We start from the raw sequence: 20068 nt of genomic DNA on the forward strand, positions 1-20068 counted from the left end.
GGAAAACACGGAGCTGAAGAATGACAGACAGACACACGGATGACAGACAGACAGACAGACAGACAGACAGACAGACAGACAGACAGACAGACAGACAGGACCCTGTAAAGTACCGAAGGTCTTTTGGACAGAGGACAGGAGACATGGATCAAGTTCTTTTGGGTTTAGCGGTAAAGACGTTGTCCAGAATGTGAATCCTGTAGTTTCTAGGTTGTGATCCGGTCCCAGTGGTCGAGGCCGATCCGATCCGGTCCGCTCCGATCCGATCTGATCCGATCCGGTCCGATCCGGTCTAAGGGTAGCTGGTGACCGCGGCCTGTTTCTGGGCCAGACGACGCAGCTCCTCCCTGATGGCCTTGATGAGCGAGGCGGAGGTGTGGGCCGAGGGCGAGGCGTCCTCCGGCGGGTACTCGGGGGTGGGCGAGGTCAGGAGCAGAGGGGGGGCCGAGCTGGGCATCTGGAAAACTGAGGAGGACGAGAACTCAGGGAAGGACAGCACCTGTGGAGAGAGGGAGGAGACGGAGGTGAAGACTGGAGGACAAACCCTGCTGCAAGGCATAGACTTGTAGGTCTTGAGACCACTTTTTTGTGGTCTCGGTCTTGTCTCGGTCTTGTGTCTCTTGGTCTCGCAATGTCTGGGACTGGCAGAACGCTCTCGAAGGGATTTGTAGCCTACAATATCCAGGCAGCCATGATTTTTATTTGGATTTCATTATTTATGCGCCTCCTTCAAGTGGAACCAATCACATGCATTTTGTGACACAGACACGTTGGCGCTCGTCCTCTTGCGTTCTACAACTCATGCAGAATAGCAAAATATGGTGGAACTAGTTGGTTTTTTTTGGTCTCGTTCTTGGTCTCGGTCTTGAGCTCAACTGGTCTTAGTCTTGACTGGGTCTGTCTTGGTCTTGGTCTTGGTCTTGATACTCTCTGGTCTTGGTAGTGTCTTGGTCTTGATACTCTCTGGTCTTGGTAGTGTCTTGGTCTTGATACTCTCTGGTCTTGGTCTTGTCTTGGTCTTGATACTCTCTGGTCTTGGTCTTGATACTCTCTGGTCTTGGTCTCGGTCTTGGTCTTGTCTTGGTCTTGATACTCTCTGGTCTTGGTCTTGGTCTTGTCTTGGTCTTGATACTCTCTGGTCTTGGTAGTGTCTTGGTCTTGATACTCTCTGGTCTTGGTCTTGGTCTTGGTCTTGGTCTTGGTCTTGGTCTTGTCTTGGTCTTGATACTCTCTGGTCTTGGTCTTGGTCTTGATACTCTCTGGTCTTGGTAGTGTCTTGGTCTTGATACTCTCTGGTCTTGGTAGTGTCTTGGTCTTGTCTTGGTCTTGATAATCTCTGGTCTTGGTAGTGTCTTGGTCTTGTCTTGGTCTTGATAATCTCTGGTCTTGGTCTTGGTCTTGTCTTGGTCTTGATACTCTCTGGTCTTGGTAGTGTCTTGGTCTTGATACTCTCTGGTCTTGGTCTTGGTCTTGGTCTTGGTCTTGGTCTTGGTCTTGTCTTGGTCTTGATACTCTCTGGTCTTGGTCTTGGTCTTGATACTCTCTGGTCTTGGTAGTGTCTTGGTCTTGATACTCTCTGGTCTTGGTAGTGTCTTGGTCTTGTCTTGGTCTTGATAATCTCTGGTCTTGGTAGTGTCTTGGTCTTGTCTTGGTCTTGATAATCTCTGGTCTTGGTCTTGGTCTTGTCTTGGTCTTGATACTCTCTGGTCTTGGTCCGTCTTGGTCTTGATACTCTCTGGTCTTGGTAGTGTCTTGGTCTTGATACTCTCTGGTCTTGGTAGTGTCTTGGTCTTGGTCTTGGTCTTGTCTTGGTCTTGATACTCTCTGGTCTTGGTCTTGGTCTTGTCTTGGTCTTGATACTCTCTGGTATTGGTCTTGGTCTTGTCTTGGTCTTGATACTCTCTGGTCTTGGTCTTAGTCTTGGTCTTGATACTCTCTGGTCTTGGTAGTGTCTTGGTCTTGGTTCAGGCGGTCTTGACCACAAGTCTAGCAAGGCATGATGGGAAAAAAACTGACAAAAGCCACGTTTACACTTGGTGGTTCCAGCTCGACTCGACTCAGCGTTGGTACCAGGTTCTGTTCTGGAGGTCGTCTCCATCACAGAGATTTGGTACCGCCTTTACCAAATGTCTGTTACTGTGAACAGTTCATCCAGTGGAAGATGAAATTATCTCCAAAAGACATAAAGTTAAACATGAAACACTCTTTTCCAATATTTTCATCAACATCAGTGTATTATTGTAGTTTTCTACAGTTTCAGAGTGAAAAAGGGAAACAAAGCAGCAGCAGCAAAAGAATGGGAAACCCAGGAGACTGGAGCTCTCAGAGAACTTTGACCAAGGTATCAGACAAGAGATTTACTATTTACACACTGGGATAGTTTACAAAGGGCTACTAGCTACTAACTATGCAGGGGGGGCAGACCTTTGATGAGGGACCTTTTCCTTTTCTGTTTCTCTCTTCCCAAACAGATGTTATTTGTATGAACTGACCACACGTTGGGATCTAACAATAAAGGGACATATTGTTTTCATGTCACCTTTTAGTTCCTCTTTACCGGTTTTGGAACCTTGGCTGAGGTACCAGGTACTTTTACCTGATGGAGGGCGAGTTGGAGCGAGTCGAGTCGAGCTGGTACCACGTAGTGGAAACGCGGAATAAGACATGCAATGAAATCAGAGCTTCTCTACTGTGATGTAGATTGTGGAGAGTCTGAACTGGTCTGAACCCATCTGAACTGGTCTGAACTGGTCTGAACTGCTCTGAACCGGTCTGAACTGGTCTGAACTGGTCTGAACTCGTCATCCATTACATACGACTGGACTCACGCTCTCTCTGCTGGCTCCGGGTCTGGACAGGTCGTGGTCCGTGTGCTGCTGGTTCCAGCTGGAGCCGGTGGGGCCGGACACGCTGCGCCCGACCCCGGGGTAGACCCCGATCTGGCTGGACAGACCCACCTGGGTCAGGTGGTGGAGCTGAGCACCTGCAGAGAACCGAAGGAAGGGGATCATCACTATGTTCCCCACTTTGTATGGGACCGGGGAACATAGGACCCTTGCCTTTTTCTAAAAAAGGGTCCTATGTTCCCCGCTTTTCCCCAAAAGGACCCGGGGAACATGCAATTTTTGGTCCCATAGCTGGAAGTGGAGTTGTGACTTTGCAGATTTTTGCCTATTATATTTCTGAGTGAGAAGTTGAGTTGTGACTTTGAGTGAGAAGTGTAGGCTAATTGTCCCATCGGTTGGGTTTAGACAATGAAGAAAGGAGTTGGTTAAGTTTAGTAAAAAGACCAGGTAGAGGCTAGACAGGCCAGATAGAGAGAGAGAGTCCATCGACCAACAACAGCAGGGAACATAGGACCCTTTTTGGGGAAAAACGGGGAACATAGGACCCGTGGAACATAGGTAAGCTCCCTCCTGAAGGAAGCAGCTTCCTAACATGACCTACCTGTGCTGCCCCCTACAGGACGGGGTCTGGAGGAGGAGGGGGGGTCGTCGTACTGCCCCCTGCTGGAGTAGAGCGACTCCTGCAGCTGCTCTCCAGTGGACACAAAGCCTCCTGAGCTCAGGCCCTGTCTGGATCAAACACACAGGGGCCGTCAGAGCTGGAGCTGGTTCTAGATTAGAGCTGTTGATAACTCACTAGTTCACTAGTTAACAATTAATTAGTCAATACAAATCTCATTCTACTTAAAATAAGACTCGTCACATTAAAAAGCAGTTTGTTTTTAGACACTTTTTACTTCTTTCAAGCAGATTTTCACTTGAAATAAGTAGAAAAATCTGATAGTGGAGCAAGTTTTTCTTTCTTATTACAAGCACAAAAAACTTGCTTTCACTGGCAGATTTTTCTACTTATTTCAAGTGAAAATTAGTTTGAAACAAGTGAAAATGATCTAAAAACAAGTTAATTTTTAGGTGATGAGTCTTATTTTATGTGGAAAGAGATTAGTTTTGATTAGAAATGAGACATTTTGACAAGAAATAAGACAAATAATAAAAATGGAAAGACTGAGTTTTTGCAGTGCAGATTCCTTCTTTTAGACCTAAAATGTTAGGTAAATACACCCCCGAGATGAATTTGCCCGTAATTGTCCTTTAACTAGTGAACTAGTTAACTGTTTAATGCACTGACCTCTGCAGCAGCCCCTGCACTGAGGTGGGGGACATCCCCAGCTCCGCGTATCTCTGCAGGGACACAACAAGAACAAGAAGAGGAAGAGCATGAACACTGACACTTGACCACATGACAGACAGCTACTGGGCCGCGGCTGCAGGGCGACACACTCACTGCAGAGAAGGGGCTGTGGGGGGGGGCTCTGCCCGGGGGGGGGGCGGGGCTGGGGCTGGGGGGAGGGGCTTACCCCGCTCAGCCCGGCGCCGCCGCTGCCCTGCGAGGACGGAGACACCAGGGCGAAGGCGTCGTCCAGCAGCGAGTGCATCTGCTGCCGCGCCTCCTCGATGGACGGCTGGGGGGGCATGTAGGGCGGGGGGGCGGGGGCCGAGTCGAACACCTCGTCGGTCGGTGACGGACTGCCGTGGTCCGGGGGCAGGTCTGGGTCCGACTGGAGGGGGAGAGGAGAGCACAGAGCTAGTCAGGACGATACGGCACTGTGTCCACTCTGAGGACGCCGCGTTGCACCATGTAGGACAATACTAAATACTATAGAGTTAAGGTGGAAATACTACAGAGTTAAGGTGGACGCAGCATCTCACCATGTAGGACAATACTAAAGGGATATTCCGGCGTAAGTTTAAGCCATGGTCCAACGCACCGTGACACCGAGTTAGACCCCCCCCTCGAGAGATGAAGTCTGCTAACCACTAGCTTCTCCAGTTGTAGCAACTTTAGCAATGACGGTACCATACCAAACAGCGCAGTATCCACCGATCAAAAAGCCACTTACAGCCACAAATAATGCTCAGAACAGCACCAAACGTCATCAACAGTACAAACAGGGTCCCATCCCATAATACGAGGCATCAAACATCTGTTAGCTTGGCCTGGTTTCTATTGAAAAGAGACGAAAACAACTCACCCACTCTGCTCCAGTTATACGCTATGCAGCAACTTTCCGTGTCCAGCATAGAGTCCAGGCACTGACAACACACGTCCGAGACCGACTGGCAGCACAAACATCTGGTTTCAGCACAAACATCTGGTTTCAGCATAAACATCTGGTTTCAGCGGCCACCGACAGCACAAACATCTGGTTTCAGCACAAACATCTGGTTTCAGTGGCCACCGACAGGCAGTGACCACCAGACTGACCACTTGATTCCCCCAGGTCCAGCACATAGACTCCGCCAGCTCTCTCCCTCTGTCACTTTACTCCTCCATTTCCTTCAGCTCGTCTTCAGTAAACTCGGTCTCAAACTGGTAGCGCCCATCGAAATGAAACCAGTCGTTGTTCTCAAACTCCATAACTGTGATGTTTCCTTCACTAAATCACAGACAGTCTCTTCCTGCAACAAACGGTGTCCTGATCGCGCGTGTGACGTCGCGTCTAATCTCGCGCTTGTTTGCGCAATTCTCTCCGTTTATTTCCCAGTAAACACTCGATAATAACTTTTATAAACTGAGAGGCAAGATACATAGGAACTTTGGCTGCATTATATGGAGTAATACACACACATTCATCCTTGAGCTGCGGGACTCTACTTCACTCGGTAATCGCCTCCACGCCAGCTGACACCTGTACAAGCAGACATCACAGATAGGACCTGGGGGAATCAAGTGGTCAGTGTGGTGGTCACTGCCTGTCGGTGGCCACGGAAACCAGATGTTTGTGCTGAAACCAGATGTTTGTGCTGAAACCAGATGTTTGTGCTGCCAGTCGGCCTTGGACGTGTGTTGTCAGTGCCTGGACTCTATGCTGGACATGGAAAGTTGCTGCATAGCGTATAACTGGAGGAGAGTGGGTGAGTTGTATTCGTCTCTTTTCAATAGAAACCAGGCTAAGCTAACAGATGTTTGATTCCTCGTATTATGGGATGGGACCCTGTTTGTACTGTTGATGACGTTTGGTGCTGTTCTGAGCATTATTTGTGGCTGTAAGTGGCTTTTTGATCGGTGGCTAGTGGATCCGTATACTGCGCTGTTTGTTATGGTGCGGTCATTGCTAAAGTTGCTACAACTAGAGAAGCTAGCGGTTAGCAGACTTAATCTCTCGAGGGGGGGTCTAACTCGGTGTTACGGTGCGTTGGACCATGGCTTAAACTTACCCCGGAATATCCCTTTAAGGTGGAAATACTACAGAGTTAAGGTGGACGCAGCGTCTCACCATGTAGGCCACGTTGTTGAATCCCGGGTACTTCCTGTAGGTGGCGCTCTGGTCCGTCAGCAGCCGGTCTCTGTCGGTGTCAGGAAGACTCCCCGGTCCTGGCTGAGGACGCCGGCCCCGAGGAGACCGCCTCCCCCTGTTGTAAACATATACTTAGTATCTCAATTCCATACAATAGTGTGTACATAATACATTTATGTACAAACTTAGTGCAATATTAGACACACATCTGCATGTGCAATCGTGTGCTATGGGATAGTGCAGTTTAAGTCGATCCTGCACTTCACTGGGGCATCGTGCAATCAGAATAAATGTAATCTTTTAGCAAACAGCACTTTAATTAGCACTGTAGCACTTTATAACTGCTCTGTAATCTCTTGGTCCCTTTAATACTTCTTTGGTCAGTTAACATACGTATGTTGTTCATGTCATATATGTTTGTGTCAGATGTCAAGGTGTTATCATGATTCATTGTTCTATTGTCCTAGTCCTGCCTACATTGTTTTTATGTCTAACATCAACCTGCCAATGGGACTGGGGATGGAAATGAGCCACTTGGCAACAATCCCACAGATTTACACAACAGTAATACTGTTCACATTTGACACAAAAAAAAACTGAAATATATAAAACAATGACTAATGAATGGCTTAGTGCTCAGTTGAGCGTTAACTAAATAAACCAGATTATCAGTGAGCTGATTGGCTGTTTCTACTTCAGTTATAGTTCTATTGTAAAGGCTGCTCCCAGGTCAGATCAGTTGTTATAAAGTGTTGTTATGTAACGTTGCCGTGGAGACAGACTGACCTCTTCCTGGAGTCGAAGGGCGTGGGCGGCGAGGCGGCGTCGGCCTGTAGGATGCAGTCCATGTGGTCGTGGGCGGAGCTATAGAGCCTCTGGGCCACGGCGGTCTGCACCGGCCCGTCCCCGAAGGCGTCCATGATGTCATCCATGGAGGGAAACTCACACTGGCCCCGCCGCTTGGCGCGCTGCCGCAGCTTGTTCCTGTGGTGCTCGATCTCCGACTTGTGTCGCAGCGCCACCTGCAGGTCAACAACATTCTTATTGACTTTTAAACATATTAAAGGGATAGTTCAACATTTTGGCAAATTGGCCCATCGCCATAATCCCTATAGTCATAGCAGTAGGTTCGTCACCTTTAATTGTCGGTGCAAGCTGTTTTTAGAACGGCGGAGCAGAGCCGTGAGCTGCTCAGAGCTACGCTACGGAGGCTAAACTCATCAAATACACAATCCAACAACTCCACAACGCTCTGGTGGACAAGTTGTGAGCTGCACATTCACCACGCTATGAGATAATAACACAACGTTACCACACAGAGTTGTTTTAGAGGGAAATTCATGTAAAACCACTGATGCACGTTTCCTTCAGGGACAGTTTTTCATCAAGCAGTCTCTGTATTTCCCTCTAAAACAACTCTGTGTGGTAACGTTGTGTTATTATCTCATAGCGTGGTGAATGTGCAGCTCACAACTTGTCCACCAGAGCGTTTTGGAGTTTTGGGATTTTGTATTTGATGAATTTGACGAGGGAAACCAAGAAATTCCTTTAGCCTCCGTAGCGTAGCTCTGAGCAGCTCACGGCTCTGCTCCGCCGTTCTAAAAATATCTTACACCGACAATTAAAGGTAACGAACCTACTGCTATGACTATAGGGATTATGGCAATGGGCCAATTTGCTAAAATGTTGAACTATCCCTTTAAACACACACACACACACACACACACACACACACACACACACACACACACTGCAAAAACTCAAAATCTTTCCAAGAATATTTGTCGTATTTCTTGTCAAAATGTCTCATTTCTAGTCAAAACTGAACTCTTTTCTCTTAAAATAAGACTCATCACCTAAAAATTAACTTGTTTTTAGATCATTTTCACTTGTTTCAAACTAATTCTCAATTGAAATAAGTAGAAAAATCTGCCAGTGAAAGCAAGTTTTTTGTGTTTGTAATAAGGAAGAAAAACTTGCTGCTTTTTATGTGATGAGTCTTATTTTAAGTAGAATGAGATTTGTTTTGACTAGAAATAAGACAAATATTCTTGGTAAGATTTTGAGTTTTTGCAGTGCAAACACACAATCACAAGAACATTGACAAAGACAGTGAGATAATTGTGGTTGCTACATTTTTCATATAAAAAATTTCATAAATTAAAGGGACAACGAGGAGTTTTGGAAAGCGAAGTGTTTTCACTACATTTCCCATGAGCCTCTGCGTGCCCGGTGAAATTCTTGGAGCGGCGCAAGACGGACGAAAGCCAAAACATTTAATTTGTTTTCATTCATCAAGAATGAAAGTCGGAGTTTGGAAGACGATCAGATACTGTCGTAGTTCCGACCTTAAACGACGAACTACCAGCGATCCGACGGCGTTATTCCCACGACCCGCCGGGCAGCGTCCGGGAAACTGAAACTAGGAAATGCTCAGTTATTTTCTCCAGGACCACTGGCCCGATTTCAACCAAACTGCTGCATTGGACTCCCCTCAGCCCCCCAGATGACATATCCAAATTTGGAGAAATTTGAAGAAATTAGATTTTTGGTCAAAAAAAACTTTTCCGATTTTCGAAAATCGCTGCGGTCATTTTCTCTAAAACCTTTGGCCCGATTTCAACCAAACTTCTGTGTTGGACTCCCCTCGGCCCCCCAGATGACATATCCAAATTTGATTTTTGGTCAAAGTTGTGCACGCTGACGCACAAGAAACTCCAGTAACAGTCTCCACACCTTTTCCAATCCTCCTGCCTTTCCTCTAGTTTTTAAGTCGACTGCTCCAGTACAGAAAAGCTATAACTAGAAAATGGTTGCAACCAGATCCCCCAACATTGGCCCAGTGGCACGGGATCATTCAAGACATTTATTGTATGGAGAGACTTACTTTTGTTTTAAGACTTCAGTTGGAGAAATGTATTGAACGCTGGGAAAGATGGATTGTATATGCATCCTAAACAGCATGACATTATACCATGATGTATGTATATATGTGTAAAAGAATATTGTTACTTTAACTGTGCCCATGATGATCTCATGTTCCTTTTACATGGAGTTGAAAAAAAAAAATCACATATAAAAGAGAACTCTGTCTCCTCTTGTTTATGTTTGAAACCGTCACATTTCACACAGTGCCAGTGGTGTTGGTTGTGTGTCTGGACCCTGACCTCGGTGTTGGCCTTCTCGGTGGACGTGGGGCTCAGCTGCAGGGCGCCGTGCGGCGGACTGGGCTGAGGCTGCATGGCGATCAGCTGCACCTTGTTGGCCTGGCGACGCGTGCCGTCGGACGAGCCGCGAGACAGCCGGTCCACGTGGTCGAAGATGGAGGAGGAGGAGAGCAGCTCGTCTGGACCGCTGCCTGGAGGAGGAGCAGGAGGAACAACACCTGAGGTCAGGGTGGAAACCATGGCAACAGCTTTATAGTCCAGTCATTTTATAAAAAAAGGTTGAACAAACTGCAACAGAAGCAAACTCAACTGGTTTTGTTTCCTCAACATGTCCTGAATGAGGGGACAAAAAGCCCAGAAGAATCCCATTAGGGGAAAGTTTAGAAAAAGACCCAAATATAGCCCATAATACGCCTATTCATTATGTTTCTCATGTGAATAGGGTAACATTTTTAACCTTTAGATATCTCCATGAAAATTACTGAGTTGATTACTTACATTAAGACAAACAAAAAATGTATTACAAGTTTTTTGAAGTTCTTTGTTAACATGAGCAAATGTGCATAAATTTGCATAAATTCCACCGTTTTGACGGCACAGGTAGATATGTAGTTGCTGTGGTGGTACCAGCATGAAAACTGGAATGAGTTGACTCCAGAGGTCAACCGACAAGAAACCACTTTAAATTTCAAGATGACTGCAATTTTTCAAGACATCCTTAGTAGAGCAGGTATGACATTACGTATGGCTAATTTGCATACATACAACACCTGATCTAAACATTGGGTGTAGCAGGTGAAAATGTCTTGTTCAGTCTTGTTAACATATTACAGTTACAAAAACGTAATATTAAGGTCTGAATGGAACCCATTTAGGCTATCAGATGTTGTATGTATGCAAATTAGCCATATGTAATTGGATTATGCACTGTTTGCTCATACCTGCTCTAAGGATGTGGCTATCTTGCTAAATTGCAGTCATCTTGAAATTTAAAGTGGTTTCTTGTCGGTTGACCGATAGAGTCAACTCATTCCAGTTTTCATGCTGGTACCACCACAGCACCTTTATATATACATCTGCTGTCAAAACGGTGGAATTTATGCAAATTTATGCAAATTTGCTCATGTTAACAAAGAATTAAAAAAAACTTGTAATACATTTTTTGTGGATTCTTCTGGGCTTTTTCCCCTCACTCAGGACATGTTGAGGATACAAAACCAGTTGAGTTTGATTCTGTTGCAGTTTGTTCAACGTTGACCCCTTTTTTGGCCTAAAATGACTGGACTATTAGACCTGAAGGCCCCGATCTGATCCTGAACCAGCTCAACATGCAGGAGATGCGTTGTCTTTCAGGGGCGGGTGGAGGAATCAAACGCACCTATCTTACTCCGTCCTTCAGTCCAGAAGCAGCAAGGAGAAGAAAAGACAACATGAAGCAACAGGAAACACAACTCATCACAACACTGCTGATGTCACTGCATCGTCTCTGACCATTTTTGGGCGTCTTCCTGTGCTGTTTCCCCTCGATGGGCGTGGCCACGGGTCGGGTGCTCTCCTCTGCCGACTCTCTGCCGCTCGATTGGTCGCTGCCTAACGAGTCGCCGTCCGACGGGCTGAGCCTGAGACACAGAGAGTTCTGGTTCTGGTTCTGGTTCTGGTTCTTAATGTTCCTCAGCAGATTGTGGAGATTTAACCTCATTGGTTAATTGTCAGATCTCAAAACAACATGCAACGATAATTAAAGGTGATGAACCTACTGCTGTGACTATAGGGGTTATGGTGAGAGGAGCATCTGAATACAGTAAATGTTGGACTGGCCCTTTAAACAGTAGATTCAGTGTTTGGCAGAACTAGAGCAGTGTAAAAGAGAGTAAGGACACCACCATTGACTCCCGTGGTAAGGGTTTAAGGGTTTAAGGGTTTAAGGGTTTAAGGGTTTTGCGCCCCTAGTGGCAGGATATGGGTATTGCAAAAGCGCCCAGAAAACCCATTCACTCCACTTGCTGGTAAATTGATGAAAACGGCCGTGTTTTTGTTTTTAGGTGTCTTGGTCATATCAGATTATACTTATAATTTGTTTATTATAAAATGTAGATTGAAACATTAATGTAGACAACTTTTTTTTTTTTTTTTTTTCAAAGGAGGTTAAATCGAAAGCAACTGGACTTAGTTATTTGTCTAGGAAGACGTTTCACCTCTCATCCAAGAGGCTTCATCAGTTCATGTAGCATCTGACCAGGCTGGGACTGGGACTGGTCCAACTATAGTTGAACTTCATCAGTTCATGTACGCAGCTGACCAGGCTGGGACTGGTCCAACTATAGTTGGACCAGTCCCAGCCTGGTCAGCTGCGTACATGAACTGATGAAGCCTCTTGGATGAGAGGTGAAACGTCTTCCTAGACAAATAACTAAGTCCAGTTGCTTTCGATTTAACCTCCTTTGAAATACTATGACCTGGACAAATGAGAATATGCACCGGCTTAATGTAGACAACTGTTTTTTTTTTGTTTTTTTTTACTCTCCTATGTGTTAATGTTTATCTGTAAAGGATCCTCAATGATGCTATTAACGTGGGTGATCTATAAATGTCCTTAAATTATTGAAAACACCACACTGCTCATTCACCAACAATGCAGAGATGTCACTTCTTTTGCAATTCCCATATTCCTCCACCAGGAGGCGCTGCCATTGGACCGATGCTGTCACTACTCTCTTTTCCAGAGCTCTAGTCAGAAGCCCACAGACCAGGATTCGGTCCATCCCGGGAAGAGGAGGAAAGAAGAAGGAAAGATGTCTGACCTTCCCTGGCGGCGGCGGCTGGACCGGCCCACCTTGGTGGAGGAGGAGCCTTTGGATTTGGGCGTGTTGAGGTCGCCGCCGTCGCAGGGCGTGGCCTCCTTGACGGGCGCGGGCGGCGGCCCCGGCTCCTGGATCACCATGATGTCGTCCTTGCTGTGCTGGCCCAGGTGCAGCTTGGCGAAGTCGAAGCCCTTGACGCTGGGCGCCTGCAGCTGAGAGGACACGGCTGGGTTTAGTCTGAGCTGGGGGGGGACGGGGACGGGGAACGGCGGACTGACCTCGGGACGACCTCTGACCTTCTGCCGCTGCTGCTGCTGGATGGTGTTGATGGCGTCCGGCTGGAACTCCAGCTTCTCCGAGCCGCACAGCTTCCAGTAGAGGATGATGATGATGAAGACGGCCAGCAGCACGGGCACCACCACGCCCACGATCAGCCAGATGCTGCTGCTCTGCGTCTCGGCGGGGGGGACCGACACAGTCTCCACAGCTGGAGGGGGAGGGGTTAATAATCAATCAATATCTGCTGATTGAGTTACATCATTAGAATATTACAGCTTTTTACGATTGATAATAGTTGTGGTTAATCGGTCCGATCTTGAGGTCTCGATTCAATTGCCAACGGATTTTCGATTATTAACGATTATTGTTTTTTCATTTGACACACTAACAGTAAAACAAAATACACCACAAACTTATTGCACCAGTAAAAAACAGTCAGCTGCTGAATTACTTAACCTCACTGCACTTTCAATTTGTGGAGTGCCAGATGTAACTTCCAAATTACTATTTTTTAAATGTATTTTCTTTTATGTTTTGTTTTGTTTTAGATGTGTTCTTCACTGTCAAAAACAAAAACGAATGTCCACACTTGCAAATGAATGTCCATAGCTATGTGTGGTTTTGTGAATTATGTTAAATATTTTGATAAAACCAGGCTAGACTAAAAAATGGTGTTTTAGCAAGTGGAAAAAACCTGTAATGGATTGTTCCACTTCCTGTTTCCTACTGTCTGCTACAAATACGTTTTTCTACTCTTCTCATGATGCTTTGATTGATGTCAACAAAATGTACAGCATTGCCATGGAAACGGTGATGATGGGTCCCTGGTTGTGGTTGTGACTCACGCTGGGCCAGCGGTCTCTGGACGCGGTGTCCCAGGACGATGGCGGCTCTCTGGAGGTCCAGACGGTTCAAGGTGGCCGCCGTGGTCTCGGCCGGGATGCGCTCGCCGCTCGGACCCTCCACAAAATACAAGACCTCCAGGGGGCGCTCTGGCCCGGACAGCCTGGCCGCACGCACCACCTGAGACACAGCAGAAGGTACCATGATGACCACGCCCGGTCACATGACGACCACGCCTGGACTGTGTCTGAAATCCCCCCTCCTCTCTATCTAGTGACCAGTTGTTGTAGTGGTGTCTGAATGTTTAGTGATTATTAATGTTCACTATCTAGTGACTGAATCTATCCCACAATTCACCGCCAAATGTAGTGAACATCCGATGGTCACTAACCTGAGCAACATATCCCATCATGCATTGCGGTCACGGATGGCCGTTACCACAGCGACCCAGAGCGACCGGTGTAGCTACCAAATAAATGCAGTAGTGACCGGTGTAGCTACCAAATAAATGCAGTAGTGACCGGTGTAGCTACCAAATAAATGCAGTAGCGACCGGTGTAGCTACCAAATAAATGCAGTAGTGACCGGTGTAGCTACCAAATAAATGCAAGTAGCAACCGGTGTAGCTACCAAATAAATGCAGTAGTGACCGGTGTAGCTACCAAATAAATGCAAGTAGCAACCGGTGTAGCTACCAAATAAATGCAGTAGTGCAGCAGCCTCTCAATAAATGTGTCACGGCTTCCACAGACTCCCACAACAAACGTCAGAGCTAATTTCCTAACAAGTGTTATAAACTGACCACAGACTCTGGATAGCGAGGCTAATTTCTGTAAGCTCGTCTATGGTGTTTTACATTATGCGTTAGCATTAAGCTAGCAGACTTTATGCTTAGTTGTGAGTGGCTGTGTTTGTTTTGAACGTTGTTTCAAACTATGTGGGTTAGATTGAACATCTTTGATGCTATATACGCTTAATATATTGCTTTACTCCTCTTTTTATGTTGGTACATCCGTAGGTCTATGCTACACCGGCTGTTACCATGGTTGTATCCATGGTACCTGCACCGGCCGTTACGATCACGGTCGGAACGTTTTAATTACGCAACGTAATACGTCATTAACTGTGCAGCGGAGTAGTGTTTTTTTATTTGACCACTGAGTCACTATATTGAATTCACTATATAGTGAGGAGGGAGGAGGGAATGAGGGAGAGATTTCGGACACAACCCTGGTCACATGACGACCACACCTGGTCATTGCATCCTTCAGCTACAGGTGTTCACATCACCACCTGTTGAAGGTTCAACACTAGAGGGCTTAACCCTAACGCACAGCTGTGTGTGTGTACCTGTACCATGTGTGTGTACCTGTACCAGCTGTGTGTACCTGCAGACTGTTGTTGCCCACAGCGGTGGCTCTCCTCCAGCGCCTCCTGCTGGACTCCTGCAGTCCCTCCTCCAGCAGCAGAGCCAGACGTCGCTCCAGTCGAGCTTTAAAACTCCTCTCCGTCACCATCTGGTCCTGAACCCCCAGCAGCACTGCAACAGGAAACACACACCGGTCACCACCGGACGGACGCCGTCTCACACACACGCTCTTACGCCTCCTGGATCACATCTTGGAAATGTGTTGTTCCAAAACTAAAACCAGATCCTGAGACCAGACCAAGTGATCCAGTCAAACCCTCAGTTTGTGTTGTTCAGAACCTTTTAGTAGAATCAGGAAAGCTTTGATCCAATCGAACTTTGGTTTGAACAACGGGGATAAAAGTAAAGACGGATTACGTGATCCTGGATAGCAAAAGACGAGATTTCAAAATACAGATCATTTTGAATCAGATTAAACCTTTTTCAGAAGATGGTGTGTTCTCACCTGTGCGGACCCAGGTGGAGCGCAGGTGGTGCGAGGTGTTGAGCTCGGCGTAGTGGAACGCTGCAGACAGAAACACCGTTGGTTCAACACGACAGAAACATCAGTTCAACACCAACACAACAACATGACTGCGTCGAGCCGTACGTTCTGCAATCTGCACGGTGGGAAATCCGACGTAGAAGCTGAACTCCACCAGACTGAGCTTCCTCAGGTGCTCGCTGACCTCTGACCCCGGCAGGTAGCCCCGCCCATCGCGCACCGCAAACGTGATGTCAACAGGAACCTTCTGCTCCGGCGCCGGCCGCGACACGCCCGACGTGATGTTCAACAGCTGCAGAGGAAACACAGTCAGGTCATCAACAGGCTCCACGATGACGTCATGAATAGGAGCCGGTGTAGGTACCAAATGTGTCGGGGCCGCGACTGGCGATGACGTGGCACATCGTGATTGGTCGTGGTGGCGTAATGCAATTACTTGGATGCTACCGCGGAGACAAGACACATCTCTTCTCAACAGTTTGACACGAAAATGGCAATTTTCAGACGGACAATTCAGGAGAAAATGAACTTAGTTCCAGACCTGTCTCTGGCTCAACAACACACTCTCGCCAGATTTGGCTCAGATCTCCATGGCAACGTCAAACAACGCCCGCGCTAATTACAGTATTTTAATCATTTTCGTCACTGTTAGTTGTGTAAATGTTTAAAGGTGATAGCTACAAGTTTAATTCCTCCTGGCCAGTAGGTGTAGAACTCTCACTGCTCTCGCTCCAACCTTCGTTGTACTGGTTGCCAGTTACAGCAGTAGACACATGACATCAACATTCTAATGCTGTTGCCATAGAGATCATTCCATGCCGACGTTGCCAACGTAACCAGATGTAAATATTTATATATTTCGGACCCGCCAAAATGTATTAAACAATTATTTATATACTATTAAAAAAAAATTCAGTAAAATTAATACTTTTATTCCCCTCTAGACATTCTGTGGATGCATTATTTTTGAAAAATGTATCCTTTTGATGAAAAAGTTGTAGCTATAACCTTTAATGTTATCATAAGAAAATATAAATAACTCACTTTCGTCTACCTACAACTTTTATAAATCCTTACGACAAATCACGATGTGCCACGTCACATTTGGTACCTACACCGGATCGCAGACTCACCTTTACGATGACATCACTGATGACATCAACTCACCTGCACGGTGACGTTTCCCGCCTCATGTGAGCGTCTCCGTGTCTCCGCGTACGCCATCATCAGCCCTCTCTCCACCCGTTCGCTGAAGTTACAAACTCTCACGTCGACGTGGGCGGGGACAAACTGCAGCACGGTGTGGATCTGGTACCTGAGGTCCGGCACGGTGTAGAGCGGCGACAGGGCCGGGACCGGGCCGAAGGAGCGCGGCGGCTGGCGGAGCGCGTTGATGACGGACACGGCCGTGAAGATCAAAGGACCGGACACAACGCGGAAGGCTGAGCTGGACGGAGTTCTGAGAAACTGTCAGAGGAGACAGACAGCTGTCAATCACCCGGCATCCTCAAGTCAAGTCAAGTCAAGTCAAGCCAAGTCAAGTGGGTAAAGTCAAGTCGGTAAAGTTAAGTCAAGTCAAGTGGGTAAAGTACAGTCAAGTCAAGTGGGTAAAGTACAGTCAAGTCAAGTGGGTAAAGTCAAGTCAAGTCAAGTGGGTAAAGTACAGTCAAGTCAAGTGGGTAAAGTACAGTCAAGTCAAGTGGGTGAAATAAAGTAAAGTGACATTTAGTCAAGTCAAATGAAGGGACAAAAGCTCTTTGATCTTCAGGTGTTGTTGTGCTATGGTGGATGTGGTGTTTACTGGTGTTTACCTGCAGCTCCACGGAGCGGTTGAACTGTCTCTTCAGCAGATCTCTGACCTGGCTGAAACCAGCCAGTGAGCCCTTGGAGCTGACTGCAGGAGGAGCAGAGGACCAATCAGCAGCTGGATCATGCAGGTACACAAACATCATTCACTAGGTTTACATGCACAGCTAAATCCAGCGTCTCCTCGGAGTTCTGTCCTCGTCCCAGTTCACATGCAACAGAGACAATCTAATAACCTCCTCAACGCCGCCTGCATCGCCCCCTACCCTTTTCCCCTGCTGTTAAACTGGTCTGTCCTCTCTTCCCATGAACCAGTCTGCCATCCAGTCCTCCCATTAAGCTGGTCTGCCCTCCCTTCCCATGAACCAGTCTGCCATCCAGTCCTCCCATTAAGCTGGTCTGCCCTCCCTTCCTATGAACCAGTCTGCCATCCAGTCCTCCCATTAAGCTGGTCTGCCCTCCCTTCCCATGAACCAGTCTGCCATCCAGTCCTCCCATTAAGCTGGTCTGCCCTCTCTTCCCATGAACCAGTCTGCCATCCAGTCCTCCCATTAAGCTGGTCTGCCCTCCCTTCCCATGAACCAGCCTGCCATCCAGTCCTCCCATTAAGCTGGTCTGCCCTTCCTTCCTCCCTTGCCTACCAGAAGCAGAAAACAGTTTATAGTTTATGACACAGAATGTGGAGCTGGTATCAGTCGGACTAACGTGTTCACATGAACTTCAGTCGTCCAGTTACAGTCAGATTAAATGTAAACATACGTAGTCACACCGTGCTGCTCCTGGTCCCGGAGCCTGGTGGTCTTACCTACTCGGACCAGGTACATCTCCGGCCTGGTGACGTTACACAGGTACTGCCTGGTGGGCGGGGCCTGGGCCACTCTGGGCGTGGTGACGGGGGGGGCTCTGGTCAGGCTGATGGCTGTGATCTGGGTGGTGGTGGTGGACCGGGTGGTGGTGGTGGATCTGGTGGTGGTCCTGATGGGCGGAGCCTTCGCCGGCTTCTCCGTGACCACCGGCGGTCTCTCTGGTTTCTCTGGTCTCTCTGGTTTCTCTGGTCTCTCTGGTCTCTCTGGACTCTCCGGTCTCTCCGGTCTGTCGGGCCGGGTGGGCGGTCCCGGCGGTGGCGGCGGCGGCACCCTGCTGGTGGTGTTGGCCGGGGGCCGTGGAGGGTATCGGCCCGGTACCGGGGGGAAGCGGTCCCAAGTGGGTTTAGGAGCGGCCGGAGGCGGCGTGGAGGGGGGCGGTTTGAGGCTGGTTGATGGAGACGGCGGTTTCTCCTCAGCTGCAGAGACGGTAAAAGTAAAAGTGAAAGTACTGATCCAAATATCTACTCAAGTAAAAGTAAAAAGTACAGGCTCTGAAATTTACTCAAAAGTATTATTAATGGGACAACGAGGAGTTTTGGAAAAGCGAAGTGTTTTCACACTACATTTATGAGCCTCCGCACCATGAAATTCTTTGACCGGCGCAAGACAGACTCATGTTTTCATTCATCAAGAATTAAAGTCAGGGTTAGGTTTAGGTTTAGTGTTAGTCCTGGGCTGTTGTTTACTTGGTGATATCAGATCGTGCACGATCACATACCGTCGTAGTTCCGACCATAAACGGCGATTCGGCGGTGTTATTCCGGCGTAAGTTTACGCCATGGTCCAATGCACCGTAACACCGAGTTAGACCCCCCCCCCCGAGAGATGTAGTCTGCTAACCGCTAGCTTCTCTAGTTGTAGCAACTTTAGCAAAGACCCACCATAACAAACAATGCAGTATACGGATCCACTAGCCACCGATCAAAAAGCCACTTACAGCCACAAACAATGCTCAGAACAGCACCAAACGTCACCAACAGTACAAACAGGGTTCAGGGTTTCATTTCGGTGGACGCCACTATCCGAGTTTACTGAAGACAAGCTGAAGGAAAGGAGGAGAAAAGTGACAGAGGGAGCGCTGCGGTGCAGGCTATGTGCTGGAAATGGGGGAATCAATTGGTCAGTGTGGTGGTCAACGCCTGTCGGTGGCCGCTGAAACCAGATGTTTGTGCTGAAACCAGATGTTTATGCTGAAACCAGATGTTTGTGCTGAAACCAGATGTTTGTGCTGAAACCAGATGTTTATGCTGAAACCAGATGTTTGTGCTGAAACCAGATGTTTGTGCTGAAACCAGATGTTTGTGCTGCAAGTCGGCCTCGGACGTGTCAGTGCCTGGACTCTATGTTGGACACGGAAAGTTGCTGCATAGCGTATAACTGGAGCAGAGTGGGTGAGTTGTTTTCGTCTCTTTTCAATAGAAACCAGGCTAAGCTAACAGATGTTTGATGCCTCGTATTATGGGATGGGACCCTCTTTGTACTGTTGATGACGTTTAGTGCTGTTCTGAGCATTATTTGTGGCTGTAAGTGGCTTTTTGATCGGTGGCTAGTGGATCCATATACTGCGCTGGTTGTTATGGTGCGGTCATTGCTAAAGTTGCTACAACTGGAGAAGCTAGGGGTTAGCAGACTTCATCTCTCGAGGGGGGGTCTAACTCGGTGTTACGGTGCGTTGGACCATGGCTTAAACTTACGCCGGAATATCCCTTTAAAGGGACAACGAGGAGTTTTGGAAGTGTTTTCGCGCACCGTGAAATTCTTTGACCAAGTCAGAAGTTGGAAGACGATCACATACCGTCGTAGTTCCCACCATAAACGGAGATTCGGCGGCGTTATTCTCATGACTCGCCACGAAACCGAAAGTAAAGAAACGCTGGTCGGCTCGCCCAGCATTTCCACCACCACTAATAATAACAAAATAACCATAGAGACAAAACCATAGATTTATCTAAAATGGACCATTAACAAGTGGTAACGTAGATTCATCCACATTAATATCAGACTTTTTTTTATAACCAAATAGAAACTCCTCGTTGTCCCTTTAAGTACAGTAGCTACATCACTGCTCACCTGTGAGGGTGGGGGAGTG

At 47.4% G+C, this 20068-nt stretch overlaps 2 protein-coding genes across 2 annotated transcripts in view; one reads left to right on the plus strand and one right to left on the minus strand.

Moving 5' to 3' along the window:
• Positions 1 to 20068, plus strand: part of LOC311006642 (leukotriene A-4 hydrolase-like) — a 139945-nt gene that overhangs the window by 90483 nt on the left and 29394 nt on the right. The gene's annotated exons all lie outside the window — the stretch shown is intronic.
• The window catches only part of LOC311006481 (UPF0606 protein KIAA1549-like), a gene marked incomplete at both ends in the record, with an annotated part of 23860 nt that continues 4084 nt past the window's right edge, over positions 293 to 20068 (minus strand). Inside the window, 20 exon segments of the mRNA XM_083999328.1 lie at positions 293 to 499; positions 2829 to 2983; positions 3448 to 3571; positions 4131 to 4187; positions 4291 to 4351; positions 4353 to 4564; positions 6284 to 6419; positions 7091 to 7326; positions 9472 to 9662; positions 10936 to 11090; positions 12273 to 12484; positions 12569 to 12759; positions 13397 to 13574; positions 14783 to 14934; positions 15269 to 15328; positions 15413 to 15599; positions 16475 to 16774; positions 17119 to 17201; positions 17919 to 18395; positions 20050 to 20068. The exon segment at positions 20050 to 20068 is cut by the window's right edge and continues 914 nt beyond it. Of these exon segments, the coding sequence (XP_083855454.1) occupies positions 293 to 499; positions 2829 to 2983; positions 3448 to 3571; positions 4131 to 4187; positions 4291 to 4351; positions 4353 to 4564; positions 6284 to 6419; positions 7091 to 7326; positions 9472 to 9662; positions 10936 to 11090; positions 12273 to 12484; positions 12569 to 12759; positions 13397 to 13574; positions 14783 to 14934; positions 15269 to 15328; positions 15413 to 15599; positions 16475 to 16774; positions 17119 to 17201; positions 17919 to 18395; positions 20050 to 20068 (3393 nt within the window).

The sequence above is a fragment of the Trachurus trachurus genome (genome assembly GCF_905171665.1).
Source record: "Trachurus trachurus genome assembly, chromosome: 23".
Classification (NCBI taxonomy): Eukaryota; Metazoa; Chordata; class Actinopteri; order Carangiformes; family Carangidae; genus Trachurus; species Trachurus trachurus.